This window comes from Heterocephalus glaber, unplaced genomic scaffold (assembly GCF_053883595.1).
Source record: "Heterocephalus glaber isolate CG9 unplaced genomic scaffold, H.glaber_assembly_v1.0 deba00001687, whole genome shotgun sequence".
Taxonomy (NCBI): Eukaryota; Metazoa; Chordata; class Mammalia; order Rodentia; family Bathyergidae; genus Heterocephalus; species Heterocephalus glaber.
The window spans coordinates 13,433,844-13,453,948 of NW_028258412.1; the positions used below are offsets into that span (position 1 = coordinate 13,433,844).

General features: G+C 50.0%; 2 protein-coding genes across 7 annotated transcripts in view; one reads left to right on the forward strand and one right to left on the reverse strand.

Annotated features, from left to right (window-relative positions):
- The window catches only part of Rab35 (RAB35, member RAS oncogene family), an 18,470-nt gene extending 13,871 nt beyond the window's left edge, over positions 1-4,599 (forward strand). The window contains exons 4-6 of the mRNA XM_013071737.3: positions 754-878; positions 955-1,079; positions 2,357-4,599. Coding sequence (XP_012927191.1) covers positions 754-878; positions 955-1,079; positions 2,357-2,485 — 379 coding nt within the window. The 3' untranslated portion in view covers positions 2,486-4,599. The remainder of the gene's footprint in view (positions 1-753; positions 879-954; positions 1,080-2,356) is intronic.
- The window catches only part of Bicdl1 (BICD family like cargo adaptor 1), a 114,440-nt gene that overhangs the window by 5,980 nt on the left and 88,355 nt on the right, over positions 1-20,105 (reverse strand). The window contains exons 7-11 of one of the 6 annotated variants that reach the window (XR_015446231.1): positions 19,236-19,379; positions 14,665-14,795; positions 9,451-9,571; positions 8,594-8,702; positions 5,175-6,626 (exon numbers count right to left, since the gene is read on the reverse strand). Coding sequence is in view for 5 of the 6 variants with exons in the window: in XM_087198162.1 (XP_087054288.1) it covers positions 6,465-6,626; positions 9,451-9,571; positions 14,665-14,795; positions 19,236-19,379 (558 nt within the window). In the remaining variant the exon portion in view is untranslated. Of the gene's footprint in view, positions 1-3,518; positions 3,707-5,174; positions 6,627-8,593; positions 8,703-9,450; positions 9,572-14,664; positions 14,796-19,235; positions 19,380-20,105 lie in introns of those variants that run through there. The other 5 variants (XM_087198165.1, XM_087198164.1, XM_087198162.1 and 2 more) reach the window with 5 other exon arrangements.

Here is a 20,105-nt window from a genome sequence, read left to right on the forward strand (position 1 = left end):
CTGCCTGGCCCTGGCTCTGTGAAGGATGTCAGGAAGCATGCAGCCCTTGTCCTCCTCTTCCTCCTGTGGTTGATATCCTTCATCTGTCCCCTGAACCATCAGGCTAAATAGGGATGTCCAGACTGGAGTTCTTGGTACCAGGTGGTCTGGGGAGGAATGTTTGACATCTGCCCTCCTTGCAGACCTTCTGGCTGGTCTGGGTCTGCACGTTTGCAGGGTGGTATAGCCAGGCTGCATGCCCACACAGCCTCCATGCTCTCCATGTCCCTGACACAGATGAGCCAAGAGTAGTACGAAGGGAAGTGCCACCTGCCCCTGGGGGAGGGGAGGCAGACTGCCAGGGCTTCATGAATGGTACAGCAACTTCAGCAACTTGGGATGGTATACTACCAAATCACACTTGAGAGAAACATTTTTGTTTAAACAAGGATAGTGATAACAATGTCGAATATAAAAATTACCTGAATTCTAAAAATAAAATGAGAACTTCAAAGAGTTTCCAGTTGGTGGCAGACTCCGAATCACCTAGGGTGACTCCTCAGACCTGGTCTGCTGCCTCAAGGCCAAGCCCCGCTCCCATGCTGGTGCCCTGGGCATAGGCACGAGGAGCTGGTGCTGCCACATTCCCATCTTGCAGGCCAGGTGGTGCCAAACAGTTGCCCCCTTATCTTCCCCAGCCTGCAGCCTTGCTGTGGGTTGGGACGGGGCTGCTTTTGTCTGGGCTAAAGCCTGCCACTCAACCTGCCCTTACAGGTATTACCGCGGGACCCATGGGGTTATTGTGGTGTACGACGTCACCAGTGCTGAGTCCTTTGTCAATGTCAAGCGGTGGCTTCACGAAATCAACCAGAACTGTGATGATGTATGCCGAATACTAGGTGAGGCGGGGCTTCGAGGGTGGGGACAGTGGGGTTGGGGGATTGAAGGACCAGCTGACTATGTTCTGCCTTGAAGTGGGCAATAAGAATGATGACCCCGAGCGGAAGGTGGTGGAGACAGAAGATGCCTATAAATTCGCTGGGCAGATGGGGATCCAGCTTTTTGAGACCAGTGCCAAGGAGAATGTCAACGTTGAAGAGGTGAGTCCTGGGCAGAGCCAGATGGGTGGGAAGGCCCACATGCTTCTCGGGAGGCTGCCGCTGGTACTACTTCAGCACCAGTCCTTAGCCCACTCATATCCTGCCCGGGGCATCAGTGACCAGCAGAAAATATCATGGTGATGAGCATTTAGTAAGTCCCTGCTGTGGGCCAGGACCTGTGAAGGTCTTAGCTCGTGCATCAGTAGTCCTCCAAAGTAGCCATTCCCTCCCTTGTTTCGGTAGATAAACTAAGGTTCTAAGGGTTTGATAATTTCAGGAATATCACTCAGCTAGTAAGGGGCTGGGTCAGCTTCGGTCTGTCCCAACCCAGAGCCGTGCATGGTTTCTATTCCAGCCCTCTGCTTCATGGGCAGTGCCCTTATCCCACTGCTGTCACCTCCTCCCGCTCTCCTGGGAAACACTCCTGGAGAGGCTCAGCCTCTGCAGCCTGGTTGAGCCTCTGGCCCAAGACTGCCCTTCTTGGCTCCTGCTGTGCCTGCTGGAAAGCAATTATAATTCAGTGCAAGAAGAGCCAGAACTTTTCCCACAGCCGAGCCTGGTCCCACTCGCTGGCCTTTGGGGAGTCCTGCCTTCCCATGTGCAGAGTCCAGAGGCCCCAAGGAAATTGGGACACAGGGAGCACAGTGGTGGGAACACAGGCCTCTCTGAGGCAGGCCAGGGTCCAAGTCCTGGAGTCAGCCTCTCTTGGCTTCATCTGTTTATCTGCAGATTTGGGGGAGTCAGAGTCCCCACCTTCCACGTTTAGAGGACTGAAATGAATTAAATCAAGTGCTCGGCACAAAGTACATGCGTAGGACATGTTGGCCCTGCTATATTATGTCTCTACTCCCCCCCACTGTGGTTGCTGTTACTTGGTTGTCTTGGTGGAGTAGAGTACTGTGGATCAGTAGATGGAGCTTTACTGAGTGCTGGCCTGGGAAGGATGTTGGGTGCTTGGGAGAGATCCTAGGCATGTCTGGGCCCCAGGTGTAGTGAGGTGGCATGGGGGATTCCATTTGAAGAAAGGGGTCCTTCCTCTCTACTAAAAAAAGACTGGAAAATCCCTGAGAGATTGACTTCCCCAAGTCACACAGCTCATGGGTCTTTAATGTTGTTCCCTTTTGACCTTTAAATAATTCACAACCTCCTCCTAGAAAGGGTTTTGAGGACAAAACACCTTACAAGTAGAAACAGGGCTGGGCCCAGGAGGTGGGCCTGCTGGCCAGCAGGGTCCTCCCTGCGAGGTCTGAGGTGGCTCTGCTGTGTCATCTCTCTAGATGTTCAATTGCATCACAGAGCTGGTTCTGCGAGCAAAGAAAGACAACTTGGCGAAACAGCAGCAGCAGCAACAGAATGACGTGGTGAAGCTCACGAAGAACAGTAAACGAAAGAAACGCTGCTGCTAATGCTCCAGTCCACTGCAGAGACTGCACTGTGGTCCCTCCCCCAGCCCGGGGCCCGAGCGGGCTCTGAGGGGGACAGTCTCAGTTTTGTGCCGTTATTTAAAGAATTCTCTCCACTTTTTTGTATTGGGAGGTGCCATCGGCACTTCCTCCCCCACCCCACCCCCACCCCGAGTGCCAAGAAGGTGTTGGAGGAGCCTGCCCTTCCCCACTGGTGCCCTCCTCCCTGCTGAGGCGCCTGGACCTGGCGAGGACGTTGCCAGCGGAGCGGACTGATTAACCAGTTTGTACATAGTGTATATTGCTTTAACCAGCTGCACAGCCTCATCCTGCTCTGGCTTCTGCCTCCTTAATGGCAGCCTGCTGCAACAGAACCTCCCCCTGGCCCTCCCATCCCAGCTTCTGGAGGAGACGGCGTCATGTGCTAGACATCTCGGGCTGGCCTGGGACAGTGGAGTGGGCTCCGTGTTGCTGAGTCTTTGCTGCAGGCTGTCAGTTTCAGTCCTTGGCATACAGGGTCTGACCCCTCTCCAGGGCCTGTGTCCATTCTGCTGCCTCCAGTTGTGCTGGGAGCTGGGGAAACGTGGCCTTGAGGCAGCCGTTCCCTTCTGCCGGCCCCAGGCGAAGTCAGTCCTACCCTTTGGCCAACAGGTTTCTCATCCTGCGTCCTCGACACCTCTGCTACAAATCCAGGGGAGCCGTGGCTTCTAACTTATCAACATGTTTCAGTTCCAACAGAAAGGTAGGAGTGTGTGTGCAGAGATGGGGCTTGGAGGCTAGAGGAGCATTATCTGAACAGATAAAGAAAATGAAGCCAAATCAAATGAATTAAGTTCTTCACCATTATCTTTTCCTAAGGTTTGACTGGCACAGCAGCAAAAGTTGTGACCACCCCACTTCGGGTCCAGTGTTTTTAGAAAAAGTGAATTGCTTTCTGTCATTGTGGGGCTTGGCCCCTTGGCCCTTAGAACAGGAAGGGGATTTGTACCCTTGTCCATGTTGGCCCTCCAGGGCCCCCCACTGGAATTCAAGTCCACAGCACTATGCACCTCTGAATGTGAGGGTGGGTGCCGGGGCTGCTGGACGGTGGGGCAACGCCTCTCAGCTGGATGGGCAGCCTTGGATCACTGATAGAACTATTTTAGCATGAAGGTAGTAGGTCTTCTTGGTGGCAAAAAGTGGCAGTGGGGCTGGGGACAGCCCAGTTGTGATGCATCCCAGTACCTTGGAGGAAAAACCAGGGTCACATACATTTGGTTACTGTTCCCCTGTCCCTGGGGTACTTCATTCCCATTTCCCCTGGAAGTATCATGCATAACCTGGGAAGAAATTATTTCAACACCATGATGTGTTTTATGAGATTTCCTTTCCTAGGTGATTTCTAGGCAAAGGCCTGATTGGACAATCACATCACAGATCACACTGCAGATTTTCCATGTTAACACTGTGGATGGGTTTTTAATCAATAAAATCGGGGTTTCTTTTCACCTGTCTCTCCACTTGTCCAGACTGTCAAAGCCAGGGTTCTGTGACAGGCCTTTGCTTTGGAGCCATGGGCTGGGGCTGGGGAGCTGTGGGCCTGAGAAAGCAGAAGCCCTGGGGGGTGCTGCAGATGGACCAGCAGGCAGCCTGCCTTTGTCTTGTCTGGAGGAGCCAGGAGCAGAAGCAGGTGTCCGTCCTCAGGGCTGTCCTAGCTGACCAGCGGCCTGTGAGGTTGCACACAGCTCAGGGCTCCTGTGCTTGTAGGGTCGCTCTTGTCTCTCAGCACTCAGGCAAAGCCAGTGTAGGAGTGCTTGCAAATTCAAGCAATAGGGCGATCCTGGAAACTTCCAGCCCAGGTCAGGAGCCTCAGTGGCTTCCGGCACCTGGACGTCCAGGCCCAGGTTGGGGTGGTGGTGGTGGGGACAGACATGTCTGTCCTGCTGAGTGTTACATGCATGAACGGGGGGTTGTCGGGTGGGGGTGGGGACTCGGGTAGACCTACATCCTGGTGGACCTGATGTGAAATTCCTGTCAAACAAAACTTTTAAATGGTTTGCCAGGATTATTTCTGTATTGAAAGTTTCTAATTATGCTTTTTAAAAAAAATACTAAAAATAAAGGTTCAAGCTGCCAAATTTTCTTTCAGAGTCTGTTTGCTCTCCCTCCAGCTGTGTGCTAGGTGAGCCTGGCTTTTCCCCACCCACTGTGTCCAGCTCTTGTTTTTGCCCTAAGTCTTGCAGAGGTGCCTGCTGGGGCCCTGGGACACCTTCGGAGGCTATTTTCTGAGTGGTTGGCCCAGGTCACCTTTCCCCTCTGGCCTGATGCACTGGCCTGGAGCACATGTGGGAAGATGCCAGGGGATGCTCCATGTTTATTGTCTGCATGCCAGGAGGACATAGTGGAAGCTTTTGCCTGGAGTGATTTCTTCCTGGCTGAAAACTTCTGCCAAGCTCCAGGCCCTGCTCTCAGCCTGCAAAGCTATGCTGGCAGGAGCCTATGCCCGATGGGCAGGGTACAGAGCAGGATGCTGCCACCCTCCAGGAGAGGGGCCCCTTTCCTGGCTTAATTCATTGGGTACCAGAGTAGGAGGGGGCCTCCCAGGTGCAGGGCCCACTATCACTACCTCTTCATCAGCTGCCAGTGCTGCTGTGACAGGCCGGCTGCATTTGGACCAAGTGACCCTCACATACCCAATGACTGAGGCAGGGAGCTCTGTAGAAACTCATTTTATTCTTATTCAGACTATTTTCAAAAGAAGCAGTAGTGCGCTGTTTTTCTAAAAATATGCCTTTATAGATTTATATATGTATATTATAAAATCCATACATATATTTACATGATTGCTACATACAAAATTACAGCACTGTGATATGTACATATCTATAGGTACATTCTTTCCGCTCATCCCTGCTGTGCTTATCCCGTGAGGGAGGCCAAATCAGTGGTAAGCAGGCTGGGCACGTGGAGCCTCTGAGTTGGGAACTCAGCAGAGATGTGGGGTGGCTGCTGTGAAAGCAGCAGAAGCAGCAGGCTGCAGGCCTTGTCCCTCTGCAGGCCTGGTGGGCAGTATCTGGAGGCTCCCAGCAGCCTCCCCCCATCCACCCTGTGGTGCTAATGCTGCCTTTGAGGTCAGGGTGGCTGACCAGACCTCTTCTGAGACCCTTATGTGGCCTAGACTTGCTAGGCTGGACCGAGAAACTCTAGTTGAGGGTGAGGGGGCTGTTGGAGGAAAATGAGCCCCCTCCCAGGCCTGGACCCAAGAAGGGGAAAAGGCTGTAGAGGACCAGCAAGAACCCTGGCTCAGGCCTTGTAGGGGGTAAGGACTGCTCATGGAGAGGTTGGGGAGGAGACTGGTGGCAGCCAGGGGACAGGGCCCTCCTTCCTCCCTGGGCTAAGGATGGCCTCAGCAGAGCTTGAAGACACTACCTTAGGGCCCATGGCCACAGACTGGTCCTCCTACCCACTGAGGGCCCAGCAAGAGGTACATGCACTGGGTGAGGGGTTGTGCCTCCTCTTAACTCTGGGCCAGTGGCTGGGCAGGAGTGGAGGCTTAGGCCTGGGCCTCCTGTCCTGCAGGACTAGGTCTCTGGGGCTCAGGCCTCCTGAGGCATGCAGACGAAGGCCCCCATTTCTTTTGTCCCGTTTTCTAAAACAGGAGGCAGCAGTGCCTGCAGGGTGGGCTGTGATCAGCAACCAAGGGGCTACTCGGAGGCAACCTGAGCCCTGCTCAATAACAGGATCCTGGGGAAACCCAGGCAGAGGCTTGGCCAGGCTGTGTGGACAGGGTTCCCACCTGTCCCCCGAGACAGTTTTCCAAGGTCAATGTAGGCCCCTACCTCTTGGTCTCCATCTGCACTGACTAAAAGCAGAAGTGCTCCTGGACTGACTGTGCCCTAATGCAGGCAGGCAGTGTGGTGCCCAGCCCGAGCAGGGGAGGCCCTTGCTCACACTGCCTTTGCAGCTGGCTCCAGTGTCCACCCATCCCTGGGCCTGGCTCAACTTAAATTTTTCTGAAGAACGAGAAAAGCCGTTTGCTTTCCGTGGTGCTGGGCTCAGCCCCCCGCCCCACACTGTGGGCCCTGGAGAAGGCAGCAGCAGGCAGGCTCTGTTCCTTCAGGTGCGTGTCCATCAGCTGCCGGTCAATGACCCTGTGCATGTCATCCTGTGGAGGAGGAGAGTGGGTAGGGCTAAGCAGGGGCTCTAGCCTGGCCTGGGTGGGCAGGGAGGTGGTAAATGTTGGGAGGAGGAGAGATAAAGATGAGGGATGAGATGAGAGTGGCTGGGACCGCTTGCCCAAGACAGCAGAGTGTGGGCGCGATGCCAGGGTGCACACAGGAGCTATGGAAAGGACCCAGGTCTCCTCAGGGCTTGAGCTTCCAGAATCCTTCCTCCTGGCCCCGCTCCCTCACTGCCCATATGGGTCTGTCCCTAAGGGTCCAGATAACAGTTCAGCCCCACATCAACACTCAGCCTTGCCTATGATCAGGTATCTTTCCTGCCTCCCGGTCACTTGTCTGGGCACCTGTGGTCTAGTGTGCTGCCCCCACCCTGTAGGCCCAAGGTGACCTCAGCTTGCCAACTCTCCAGCATAATGGGCTGGCCTCAGGAGGCCTCTGCCCTTTTCTGCCCCTTAAAATTATTTCCAGTCTGAGATGCTGATGCCCATGCAGCCCCATGTGGCAGGAAACAGGCTGCCTGGACTCTGCTGTCACCACTCACCACCATCAGTCTCCAGCTGTGGCAGAGGTCGTGGGCATTGCCATCTTTAGGGGCTCTCTTGTACCACTGCAGACCCCTCTCCACTAGCTTCTTCACTGCAGGAGGACCTTACAGTATTTGTTTGGTGCCTAGAAAATGGGCCCCCTGGCCTGTCTTTCAGAACAGGGTGGCTTCTGGACAGTAGGTCCACTCTGCATTTTAGTGGTCTGATTCTGATTCTATTGGAGGATTCTATTTGACAAAGGTGCTCTCCATGAACAGTTTGAAAACTACTGGCTCACTCTGTCAGCAGACATGTGTAATCATTAGCAGCAGCAAGTGTAACAAGCATTTGCTTGATGCCTTCAGCCTTCAGCCCCAAACCCTAGCAGCAGGCTATGGGATGCACTGCTGGAATGTGCTGGTAAAGACCCCAGCTTCTTGCCAAACCCAGGAAGGAGTTGGTAGTGGGTGGCAGAGCATGGGACAGGTGAGGCCTGCATTCCAGTGGGAGTTCCCTGCAGCTTGGGAAGACGAACTTGGGCTCAGAACAGCCACTCACAGATGAAGGCAGGAACATGGGATGGCTGCACCCCTCTTCCTGACCAGCTTGTCCACTACTACCTCTGTCTCACACAGGCTCCCACCCATGGGTGTCACTCAAATGCCTTTGTGGGTTTCAAGGTAAAATCAAAGGACCTTCTTGCCTTGTCACCAGGTGGTAGGGTGGTGAGAATGGGCTTTACCATCCCTTGCTTATGACCTGCATCTCTGCCTTCCTCTTCTGTCCCCACCCTCAATCATACACAGCTTCCTGCCTCTCCTCTTCCCCACCTTCTCCCTCCCCCCTCCAGCCCCCTTCCCACCTGCCCCGCAGATCTGACTGATACATGGCCCCAACTTCCAGGGTGCCAATGTAGAATCCTGGGCACAGTGCCCTACTCTTAAGCTCAATAAAATCTATATAACAGGAGAACGTTAAAAGGTCTTTGGGGAAAAACATCCTTTCAAAGCTGCCAACATTTTTTTCAGGCACATTATAAACTGCATTTTATACTTTAAGCAACCAATTAGTCAAGGTACTCTCATAAGATGTGTACTTTAGAACTTCACAGACACACATATACTGCTCATAATTCTATGCCTGCTGTTATTTCTGTGGGGAAAACTATCTGTGCAAAAGTGGCACCAAGAAACCAGGGTCAGCCTGTCAGAGACGGGTCAGCTGTCAGTACTTGGCCATACACTGCTGAGCTCATGGGAAATGACGGTGACAGGAGGAGGAAGACCAGGGCTAGATGACATGTCACACTGCACAGAGATGATGCTAGGCTTTGGCACACAGAACATGGTGGGCCACAAGGGGAGGTGGCAGGGCAGGACAGTGATGGCAGAGTGGACAAATGGGTGGTATACAGGACTCAATCTCACCTCAAAGGCAGGAGGGGTGTACAACTAAAGCTGTTGATACGGGAACTGAGAAAGGCCACTAGATCAGAAACCAAAGGAGCCAGATAGTAAAAAGCCCTGAGGAAGCAAACTGCAGCCAGGAGAGAAGAGAGAGAACAGTGGTGGTAAACAGGGCACGGCCAGCTGGCTGCAGGGCAGGAGCCAAGGAACCAGTGAGCAGCACTCTGGTGGCCAGGGCTCCGGGTACCAGTCCCATGGGGCCCTGAGAATGGTCATTGCTAACCTGCTCCATGGTGGGGCTCAGGTCATGGAGCTGCAGGTGGCTTCTCACCTGCCTGGTTAGGATGTCTTAGGGAGAGACATTAACAGCTACACCCACATGCTGACACTGTGTGACCTCAAACCCATCAACCAAAAGGCACTCACAGCCCCCACCCAGCAGGGAGCCAAGCTGGGCCCTGAGAAGGTCACACTGACTCATTTTCCCCAGGGCCTGCGCCAGGCCAGTGGAAAAAAGAAGCTGCAACCCTTCCAGAAGGGAAAGGTAGCAGTGCTCTAGGGTTGCTGCACTGCCTTCAGTCACTTGGGGCTTCCCACCCCTTCACGTTAACAGCTGTTTCTCTAGTTTAAGTCAAGGTCAGATGACCAGTTGAAAGAGGACCCCATTCCAAGTCTGGGCTGTGTCATGTTCAAGAGCACTCTTAGGTATTCTTCCCCGGGAACATGGGGGACTTGGGGTCTGATTTCTGCAGGTGAAGACAGTGGTTACTGTTCACCCATCACATGGGACCCTCTAGTAAGTATCAAACTCTCCTTACACTGCTGGGTTCAGACTTCTGGAGTCTTCTCTGGGGCTGGCCCTCAGAGCTCGTGTTTACCTGCCAAGCCTCAAGCTGCTGTGAGAGGTTCAGTTTCTGCTGAATGGCATCTAGCAGCTGGCTGTTCAGAGACATCATGTCCATCTTGCACTTGGTGAGTTCCAGCTCCACAGCATTCTTCCTGAAAACAGACAAGCCACAGTGAGCAGAGGCAACAGATTTTTGGCTTGAGCTACTTAGAGCCCACAGAGTAAGCACACAGACTCTTACCCCAAACTTACAATGAACAGTAACTGAAGACCATGTTGTTTGTGTGAGGTTAGCTGCAACATGTTTTCACATATATCTTCTCAACCAAGGTTCATAACCACCCTGTATATGGGTTGTCATCCCCACCTCAAAGATGGAGAAACAAAGGTTGAAAGCGGTTAAAAGAGGACCACAAATGAGGACTGGAACCCAGAGGGGATGAAGGGCCTCATGCAGCACAAAGGAGCTACACATCCTTCCCACACAAGGGTGGGGACTTGTCCTCTTGGGATGGGGAAGGACCGGTTATGACTGGGTACTGCTTCCTTAAGGGAACTGTCTCAAAGATAAACACGTGTAAAAATCCTAGCACTTGGGAACTTGGGAGGCCGAGGAAGGAGGACTGCTGCGAGTTCAAGTCTGGGCTTTATAGTGAATTTAAGGCCAGCTTGGACTACATAGTCTTACCCCCTTCAATGCCATCAAAACTGTTACTCCTAGTGCCCAACAACCAAGGAAATGGTAAAAATATGATGGAAAATGGGCCCTAGTAAGAATCATGATGTAGTGTATTTACTGACAGTTCAGGATGTATTATATTGCTTGGTAGAGAAAAGAACCAGAAAACAAGATATAGCTGGGCATGGTGGTGCACACTTGCCATCCTAGAGGCAGGAAGATTGCTGCAAGTTCTAGGCCAGCCTGGGCCACACAGTGAGTTCAGGGCCAGCTTGAATCACATGGTGAGACCCTATCTCAAAAACAAAACCCATCAAAACCAAGATATTGTTTTGTAAAAAAAAAAAAAAAATTGTCTGAGGCATACAATGGTGCTTGTCTGTAATTCTTGCTATTTGGGAGGCTGAGGAGCAAGGCAGAGGCCAGCCAGAGCCATTTAGAGAGACTCTGCCTCAAAACAAAACCCAAGAAACCCGGCTTGCGTTTGCACACACGAAATCACTGGTGACTAACTCTCCTCACATACTTTTGCATTTTGTGATTTCATATTTTGCATGTCTCACAATTTATTCTTCCTCAACGTTTGTAAGTCACAGATGTTATACAGAAGAAAATGAATCCGGGGGAGGGGGCTGGGAATAAAAAGCGGGAGAGAATAACTGGAAGCACTGGTTGCACAGCTGCCCAAACGTGCATCATTTAGCCTTTTCCACGTCAGCCACTCCCTTGAGTACTTGAAGCGGTAAGCCTAAGAAAGTGTCCTGGTCGCACACAGCAGTGACGCCTGTGGACGGAACAAGCACAGCTAAAGGATTGGCCGGCAGAGGCCTCAGAACACCGCAATAACGGAAGTGTGGGTGGGAGGAGGAGCACAAGGGTCCCCATGAGGGCCTGCTCAGGCTATTGCTGTGACCGGACTCCAGTCCACTGAGTAATTAGTACCTATACCAACATCACACTCACTGCCTTCCCTAGAGGCAGCAGAGACAGCTCCACGCTATGTCAGCCCCACCCACTGCGGCTAGGACCCAAGAGCCTGTCCAATGGGCTGCAGGCTGCATTGTTACGTTAGCTGCCACTGGCTGGCAGCAAACAGTGGAAATCCTCCTGGCAGCGGTTGCCATGGACGCCGCCTCACAGTCCCAGAAAGTCAGAACCAACCCCAGGCACCAAGCACAGCTGCAGCCTCCGAGTTTCTGGGCGTCTGCTGGCAAGTGATGCCAAGAGCAGCCCCGACCTCAGGGAATGTGCTGACTAACGCTGCCGAAGGGAAGGGAGTCCAGCGGGGGAGCACAGCTTCCTGCGGGTCTGTTTCCCGACCGCCATTTCCGACTGGCACCGTGCCATGTTGGACTCCTAATGCTACCCACTCGCAATGGAACACCCTCCCCTCCCAGCTAGCCTGTTCACCGAGGTCCAGGAGAACGCTGCCCTCATTCCCCCAGTTCTATGGAGGCTTCCTTCCAGGGAGGAAAATGTACACATCTGATCAGGCTCCAGGATATTAACTGGCCTCCGATACCAGCAGACAAGGGCTTGGGCGTTACATGGATCCGTGCAGATGTGGTAGCCTCTCTCCCCTAGGTGACAGAGAGCTAGCTTCCCCCACTTTTTTTTTTTTTTTGGTACTAGGAATTGAACCCAGGGCTTGCCCACTGAGCTACATCTCTGTCTTTTTTTTGTTTTTTGAGACAGAATCTCCAAAGGTGCCCAGGGTAGGGCTGAACTTGAGATCCTTCTGCTTCAGCCTCCCAGAGTGCTGGGATTACAGGCCTCTGCCACTAGGTCTGGGTTAGTTTCCACTTTTTCTTAAGGAAGGGAGTCTGGACAATTTTCTTTTTCTCTCCTGTACCCTGACACTTTGGCTGTATCTCTCATCTTTCACACTGATGACACAATATGGAAGCCCCCCCGCCCCGAACCCAGAGCTACACTCTCATCCCTTTATTTTTAATTTTGAGACAAGGTCTTGCTTAGTTATTGTTGCTAAATTGCCCAGGCTGGGCTTGACTTTGAGATTACAGGCTTGCACCATCATGCCCAGTATGTTCAGATCTTAAATGTTCAGCTTTTCTGCTAAGACAAGGTGACCAGTCAGTCTGTACATAAAATGCCAACCTGCTCTTCATTCCCAAGGTGCTTCCACAATTAGCACCTTACTTTTACTGTTTTATTCCCTAACTGGAACACACAAATCACCCTTTGCTATTCGTAAGGTATGCCCCCCCACTACACTGCTATCCAAGTACCTATTAACTAAATATACTGGGCATTCAAGGGGGCAGACACACAGAGATTGGTGAGCTTCACCAAGTAGAATTCTGAAAACAAACTAAAATTCATAAGACAACCTGATATGAGGTTCTGACCAGATAGAAATGGAGACCCAAAGGTAAACTGAGAAATGGAGATGATGAAAATGATTAAAGGGTCACAGCTGGTCATGGTGGAACACGCTTTTAATCCTAGGTTTGCAGAAAGCAAAAAAAAAAAAAAGGAATAGAAGGAAGGGGAAAGGAAGTATGCACAAGTGAGGAGGAAGGTTAGAGTCAAAGAATTTTAGTGTCAGAAATTGAAATGTGTGTCATATCACTTTTTAAAAAACATACAGTGTTTTATTTAGAAATTGTTTCAAAGGAGCTTATTGCAGCTTCCAGACAAGCAGCAATGCAGTGGAGGAGAAAAGGTGTCTAGACAACAGGATCAGGAGGCCTGAAGGTGAAGCTCTGCATCTCTTCTGGGAAACCATCTTAGTTTCCTTGCCTATCAAATTGGGATTAACAAGTGTTACTTCTTACTGTGGCTGGGATGATTAAGTGATGTCAGCATTTTATAAATATCAGTGATGTACAAATGTTATTAATGTGTGGAAAATGTCCTGCAAGCCACCACATTTTTATTTCCTCAACTCAGTGAAGAGGAGTGTTTGAGTACTGAAGTAACTGCTGGGCGTGGTGGCACACACCTGTGATCCCAGCACTGGAGAGGCTGAGGCAGGAGGATCACTGTGAGTTCAAGGCCGGCCTGGGCTACATGGTGAGACCTGTCTTAAAAGAAATAAACGGGCTGGGGATTTAGCTCAGCAGTTCCGGCACCTGCCTCGCAAGTGCAAGGTCCTGAGTTCAATCCCCAGTACCAAAAAAAAAAAAAAAGAAAGAAAGAAAAGAAATAAACAGGGCCGGGAATTTAGCTCAGTGGTATTGCGCCTGCCTGGCAAGAGCAAGGTCTTAAGTTTGATCCCCGGTCCCTGCCCCTGTCCCCTTGCCCCCCCACCCCCACCCCACAAATAATGTACAGGCAGATGGGAATATGTAAATTTGTTTTTTGCCTGTGTATTTCCAAATCCTTAGGGTGTAATATAATGCATTTATGCATTTCATGTCTAAAAAATGACCTGGTGTATTGGAAACAAAGGGAAAGATGACACTGTTAATGATGCTATGGGACACAGCAAAACCTAGAATGCAGAAAAACCCTGTGAGACAAATCATCCCGTTTCTTCAGTAAATAAATGATAAAGAAAGGGCAGGGAAGATGTTATAAACTTTGGAGACACATCAGTTAGCTGGAATATGTAACTTTGGAGCTGGATTCTAATCAGATACAAAAAGACACTTATGGGACAACTGGGTAAGTTTGAATACTGACTGGATAACAGCTGTTAGACATTTTTTCAAGTGTGATTACTGTATTGTGGTTGTGTGTTTAAGGAAGAGAGTGTTTCTGGTCAAGGTATGTACTGAAGTGTTCACAGACGAGGTGATAAGATGTCTAGAGATTTTTTTAAAACAAAATCCAATGGGGAGGTGCAGGAAGTGGGTGGGGATACAGATGCTAGTGTTTTCTTTCTTTTTTTTTTTTTGGTACCGGGTATTGAACTCGGGACCTTGCGCTTGTGAGGCAGGCACTGGAACCACTGAGCTAAATCCCTAGCCCCAGATGCTAGTGTTGATGATTAATGTTGAAGCTGATGTGTAGATGGGCTTCTATTGTGTTTCTTTCTTTTATGTACATTTGAAAATGTCCATAATAAAAAAGTAAAAAACAGGGCAGGGGATTTAGCTCAGTGGTTTTGCCACCTGTTGTGCAGGCACAAGGACCCAAGTTCAATCCCTGGTACCAAAAAAAAAAAAAAAAAAAAAAAGTGAAAAACAAAAATAGACCTAAAAATAAAAAAGATGAGCCATATATATGTGTGTGTGAGACAGAATAAAAGCTTTTAAAGATGTAAGTTAAAAAACAAAACAAGGGCCTGGGATTTAGCTCAGTGGTGCTGGCACCTGCTTGGCAAGCGCAAGGTCCTGAATTTGATCCCCAGTCCCTGAAAACAAAACAGCCCCCCCGTCACAGCTATATTACACATACACCTATATTAACGCACAGGAAAAAGGTCTGCCAAAAATGCACACCCAACTTCAACAGCACCGTCCACCTGGGGAGAATGGGATGGGAAGGGTGGGCAGCATGGAAATAAACCTTCACCTTTAAATTCTTCTGTATGATTTAATTTTTAAAATTAGGCATACGCTCAATTTTATTAAAAAAAAATAAGTGAGGGCCACTCACTTTGCGATGGCTTCATCTCGGTCCCTGATGGCCTTCTGAAGCTGCTCCTTTGGCTCTTTGTCCTCCGATGTCACTGTAAATCGATCCCTCTCCTCTTTGAGTGCAGTCATCTCCACACTCAGTAGTGTCACCTAGTGGGAGACCAAAGAACGAATGTTGTGATACCATTGGTTTGGGCCTGGGCGCTTTTGCCCTCCAAGAGGTGAAAAGGAACCCAAGAACCCTAAGTGCTTGTGGGAGTGGGCAGGTAGCACCTACTGGTGTCCTCTCTGTGGGAGGGCCCTTCTTTCCTGAGGAAGGATGGCATGTCTTAGGCTGTAGCTCAGGAGCAACAAATCTGAGGGAGCTTCGGCCCATGACCTGTAGCCACAGGCGGGACACCCTCTGTACTCAGCACATCATGCCAACTCTTTCATGCCAAGGCACACCCAGGGAGACTATCGGAGGAGACTACTAATGTCTCAGGGCTCTGAAGTAATTTTGGGGGGATGGGGCTTCATGTTTTTTCCTAGCCATCTTCTACATGGAACACTGCTATCAGCAGGTCCTTAGATGGCTCCAAAGCCAGGGACCTGGCTTGCATCTCCAACAGTACATAGTGCAGCCTGGTTCTTTTTCATTGTTTCTCACTTGGCTCCCCAAATCAAAATCATGTGGACTTATACTCCTAAATGATGTTATTACCTCTCAATGCAAACCTGTCACCTTTTCTGTGGTCCATGCCTCAGTAAGTGGTACCACGGCCTACTCAGTCCTGATGCTGATCTGGGAGTCATGCCTGATGCTATCAACCTAGACAGAAAGAACTCCTACCCTTCCATTGCTTAACACACATTTACTGGAAGCTCTACCCAGGCAACATTTCTGGTTGCAAACAATAAAAATTTGCTCTGTGTAACTTAAGAAGAAAGTGAATGCATTAGACTTAAATCTGATGAAATATCCCTCTAGGGTTCTATCACTGTCCACAGTTCACCCCCCACCCCACAGTGTAGTCACTGTGTACACATGACCACCAGAGTGGAAGGAAGTGTACTGTATCCATCTGTGGATCCCAGAACCTGACTGTGTATAGTGCTTAATCTCAAAACTGATTTTGCTAGTTTGTGGATAATTATCACCCCAAACCTAGTCTGATTTGGAGGGCTTTCCTGGTTGTGTGAGTATCCGTGGGAGACAGGGCATGGCCTCCTACTAAGGAAGCCAAAGGGAGGCAGGCATTCCTTTTCCTTCACAGCCTGGGTATGGGTATGTGATCTAGACTGGCAATCACCTCCACCTGCTTCCCTGGGATCGCAGCTCTTGAAGGAGCATGGCAAAGCCATAGGCCAGTGGGGACTATTCATCAGGCAGCATGCTGGTTTTGCTGCCCCCTTCTCATAGCTCCTTCCTGTTTGGGAGCTGAGTTTTCCCACCTTCCTTCCTGTTCATTCTGTATGCTACCAGATTTAATTCTAATGCATTCACTTTCTACTGAAGTTACACAGAGCAAATTTCTATTGTTTGAAAGCAGAAATGCTGCCTGGATAGAGCTTTCAGTAAATATGTGTTAAGCAATGGAACAGTGGGAGTCCCTTCTGTCTAGATTGATAGCATCAGGCCTAAGTTAGGACACCTGACCCTGCCCTCTTGTTAAATATTACACTCTGACATTTTTCCAAGGGAAGATCCATCCACACAGGTCTGCTTGCCTTTCACAAGCGGACTAACAACACCCCTCAATGCCCAGGTCTAATCCTCTTCAAGTAGAATGAAAATGAGCAGAGGCGCCGGGCCTGAAGATCAAGTTCTCCAGACTGAGAGCAGAGCTGCGAGCCAGGGGAGCAGCCATTCTGTAGGAGCTCAGAGGACACCCAACAACAAAGAAATACAGAAGGACAATTCACCGGGATGATGGGCAATGCATTTTGTACTCTTAGGAGTCTGGGAAGGAATGTCAGGGCTTGGTGCTTTGCATTGAGGACAGCCCAAAGCCACAGCTGCCCTATGGGGCCAGGTTGATCGAGTAAGGTTTGAAGCCTTGGGGAAGCACGGGCTGACACCTGCAGAGGCCTCAGCATGTACGTGCATCCAGCCCTGAGGTAGGTGAGGTGGCAGGTGAGGTGCCCATCAGCAGGTTCTGCACCAGAACTCAAGACAGAAAGCACTGGCAGAGCCAGAACTCCTCAGACCAAATGAGCCCTGACATGGCCTCTGGCCAGCTAGTGTCTCCACCAGCTGGTTTTATCTAAAACCACATACTGAGCAGGAAAAGTCCAACATTTAACGCGATCCAGGTAAAACTCCAGAAGAACTTAAAACCTGAGCAAGCTAGAGCTCAGCAGCCACTTGCGTTAGGGCAAGAGACCCAGGATTTTATCTTCTCTGAGCCATACATACTTCCCACAAAATCCCCGCCACAGAGCTGTTGTGAGGATCAAATGAGATAACATCATGTGCCTCTGAGGGTCTAGTGCACTACCAGGCACACAGTGGGTGCACAGCAGATGCCTAGCCAGCCCTGCATGAGGAATACCAGTCTGCTAGGCTGGCTCCCATTTCCACTCATTTTGGAACTCAACCTGCACCCTGCCTGCTGCCCCGGGGTGTCAGGGTGACTTCCACAGGGCAGATTTGGTGGCTGAAGTGGCAGAGAGGCTTTCTGCTTTGAGCATTCTGGATGAGAAGACTCATGGGAGAAGCCCCTTTCTATACCCTACATTGGACATTTGAAAGATGTCTACAGGAATCGGCCTAAACCAGTTATCAGCTACACTTTTGAGGCAACTTCTCTAGGGATGGCATCTTACACAGCTCCATAACAGACTCGTAACAACTAGAACTTTGCTTGTGTTCCTCAATAAAATAATATGCTTGGCTTGAACTTGGGATCCTCTTGCCTCAGCCTCCTGCGTGCTGGGATGACAGCGTTGTGCCACTACACCCGGCTCTTATGAAATAATATACTTGGGTAAATTTCTAGTTTTATAATTTGGAGGACCCCCTCCCCCTATAAAACCCCTGTCAATATTAAAAAGCTGGTAAGCAGGTGCTAATTTAAAACAAATAAGCTGAGTGAGGTGATGCATGTTTGTAGTCCCAGCTCTTCAGGAGGCTGAAGCAGAAGAATCGCTTGAGCCCAGAAGTTCAAGGTAAGCCTGGGTAACATAGCTTTTGCTATCTCAAAAGAAAATAACAGGGCCAGGGATTTAGCTCAGTGGTTCCGGTGCCTGCCTCGAAAGCACAAGGTCCTGAGTTCGATCTCTGGTACCGCCAAAAAAAAGAAGAAAAGAAAAGGACAAGAAAAATTTAATAAAATAAGTAAAATATTAATTAATTAATAGAACTTCTAGATCCAATTTTCCTTAAATTTTATTTCTCCAGTTTGGAAGGTCTATCCCTAAATGTGAATTGCTCTGCCTGGCCAAAAGAACACTTGAGGATTTTGGAGTGTAGGCAAGAGAATGTCTTGGGCTGTCTAGGCCGCTCCCTAGGGTTTGGCCAGGAGCAAGCCATATCTCTGAGTAACATCTTTCCATCCTTGTCCTCTGGTCCCTCACAGAGAGTACAGTGAAGGCTACAGGTGAGCATCCCAATATCATAGAAGAGAACAGCATTAGGAAGACCACTGGGATGACTCAAAAACAGACAGTTTATTCTTATAAAGGTACCATAAGTGTAAGAAATACTGATTAAAGCAAAAGCCAGACTCCAGTTGTACCTTAAAGGAATCTCATGAAGCAGGAAGGGGCTTGTAATGTTGGATCAGGAGGGGCAGGCTGGTTGGATCAGAGTTTTCAAATACTGCTTGCTGGTGCTCCTCCAGCTGCCATCCCCAAGTACAGAAACCTAAACACACTGTAGTAAAAAAGGGCCTTTTTGCGTCTCCTAGTAGAGACTTTAGAAGCTCCCTTCTGGGTGGGTCTACTCCTAAGTTTTTTGTTTTTTCTTTGAGACTTGCTATGCAGTTCAGGCTGGCCTTGAACTAACAAGGTACGCTAGCCTTGAACTTGTAGAGTTCCTTCCTCAGACTCCCAAGTGCTGGAATTACAGGCGTGTGCTACCACGCCAGGTTGCTCCTACTCTTTAAAAATTTTCGGATTAAAATATAGCTGTCCTTCTCCAGTGATCACAAGAGAGATGTAATCATGATCAAACAGGAAAGGACACCGAGGGTAGAAGTTCAGTTCTCTAAGGCTGAAAAGCAGGCTCACAGAAGTGACAGTGCTTACAAAGAGGGAAAAGCCCTGTAAAGATAGTTCTTCTGTGCCTTGGCAACTTCCCTGCCCAGGAGCTGTTGGAAATAGATCTAGAAGTGGCCTGAAAGCTGTGGCTTTTGGTTGTCAGCATCTACCAGGCAGCTAACTTTTGGCTCTGCAGCATATCACTAGAGGATCAGCTATCTTTATCCTTGGCAATCTTCCTTTGGACTAAATGAGAGGGTATCTTTCCTCGAAGATACCCAGGACAGCCTAACTTTGGGTCACAGTCCCCTGAGGATTTGATCAAGAGCCATTTCTCACACAGAAGTTGGGGAAAGCCAGGGAACACATGCACATTCCCTGCACTGGGCTGAAGATGGGGGTGCTCACCTGGCTGTGGAGTTGCTGTAGCTCTTCTAGGCTTTGCCTCAGTTTACCCCTCTCTCCCTCCATGAGCTCCCTCAGGGCTCTTGAGTCCTCACTGGTCTGCCTTATCTGTTCTTCTAAGGAGTCATCCTCAATTCTCCGGGAGCTCTGACAGCAAAAAGAGGAGCCAGAGAGAGATGGAGAGGGGAGGGATAAGGAGGAGTGAGAGGTGGTCAGTGAGGATGGGGTGGGAAGGTGATTGGGGAGGAGAAGGGAGAGATGGCAGGGGTGGGGAGGACACAAGGAGAGATGAAGAGAAAAAAGGAAGAGAGCAAAGGAAGAAATGAGACAAAGGGAAAAGGGTAGTGGTGGTGGGGACAGATTCTCAAGCTCAATTTCAACCTCCAAAGGATAGCTTTAAGTTCATTTTGTGGTTGTTTCAGCCTCGGGCACATGAACAGCACATGGCCCTGGGACAGTTCCCCCTCTCCCATAGTGACACAACTTCTGCACTACAGCACGTCCCCCAAACCAACAGAGCAGTTAAACAGGAACAACCACACTTCATCTTATTTCATCCAATATGGACAGAAAGAGACATCTATTCTGGAGAAGAATGAAACCTAGAAAGAAATTACTGAGAACTGGGTATGTGAAATTGTGAATTTTTTTTCCCCCGGTACCGTGGATCGAACTCAGGATCTTGTGCTTGCGAGGCAGGTGTGGCGCCACTGAGCTAAATCCCCGGCCAGGGAGAACTGGGTATGTGAATGGAAAGTAAGTCAGGGAGAAATCTGTCATGAAGCTGGAAGAAATTCCAGTCTGCCCAGGGCACCATAGGAACATCCTTCTTCCCAAGAAGCCACAGCTGAAATTCCAAGAGGCCCTTTGCCT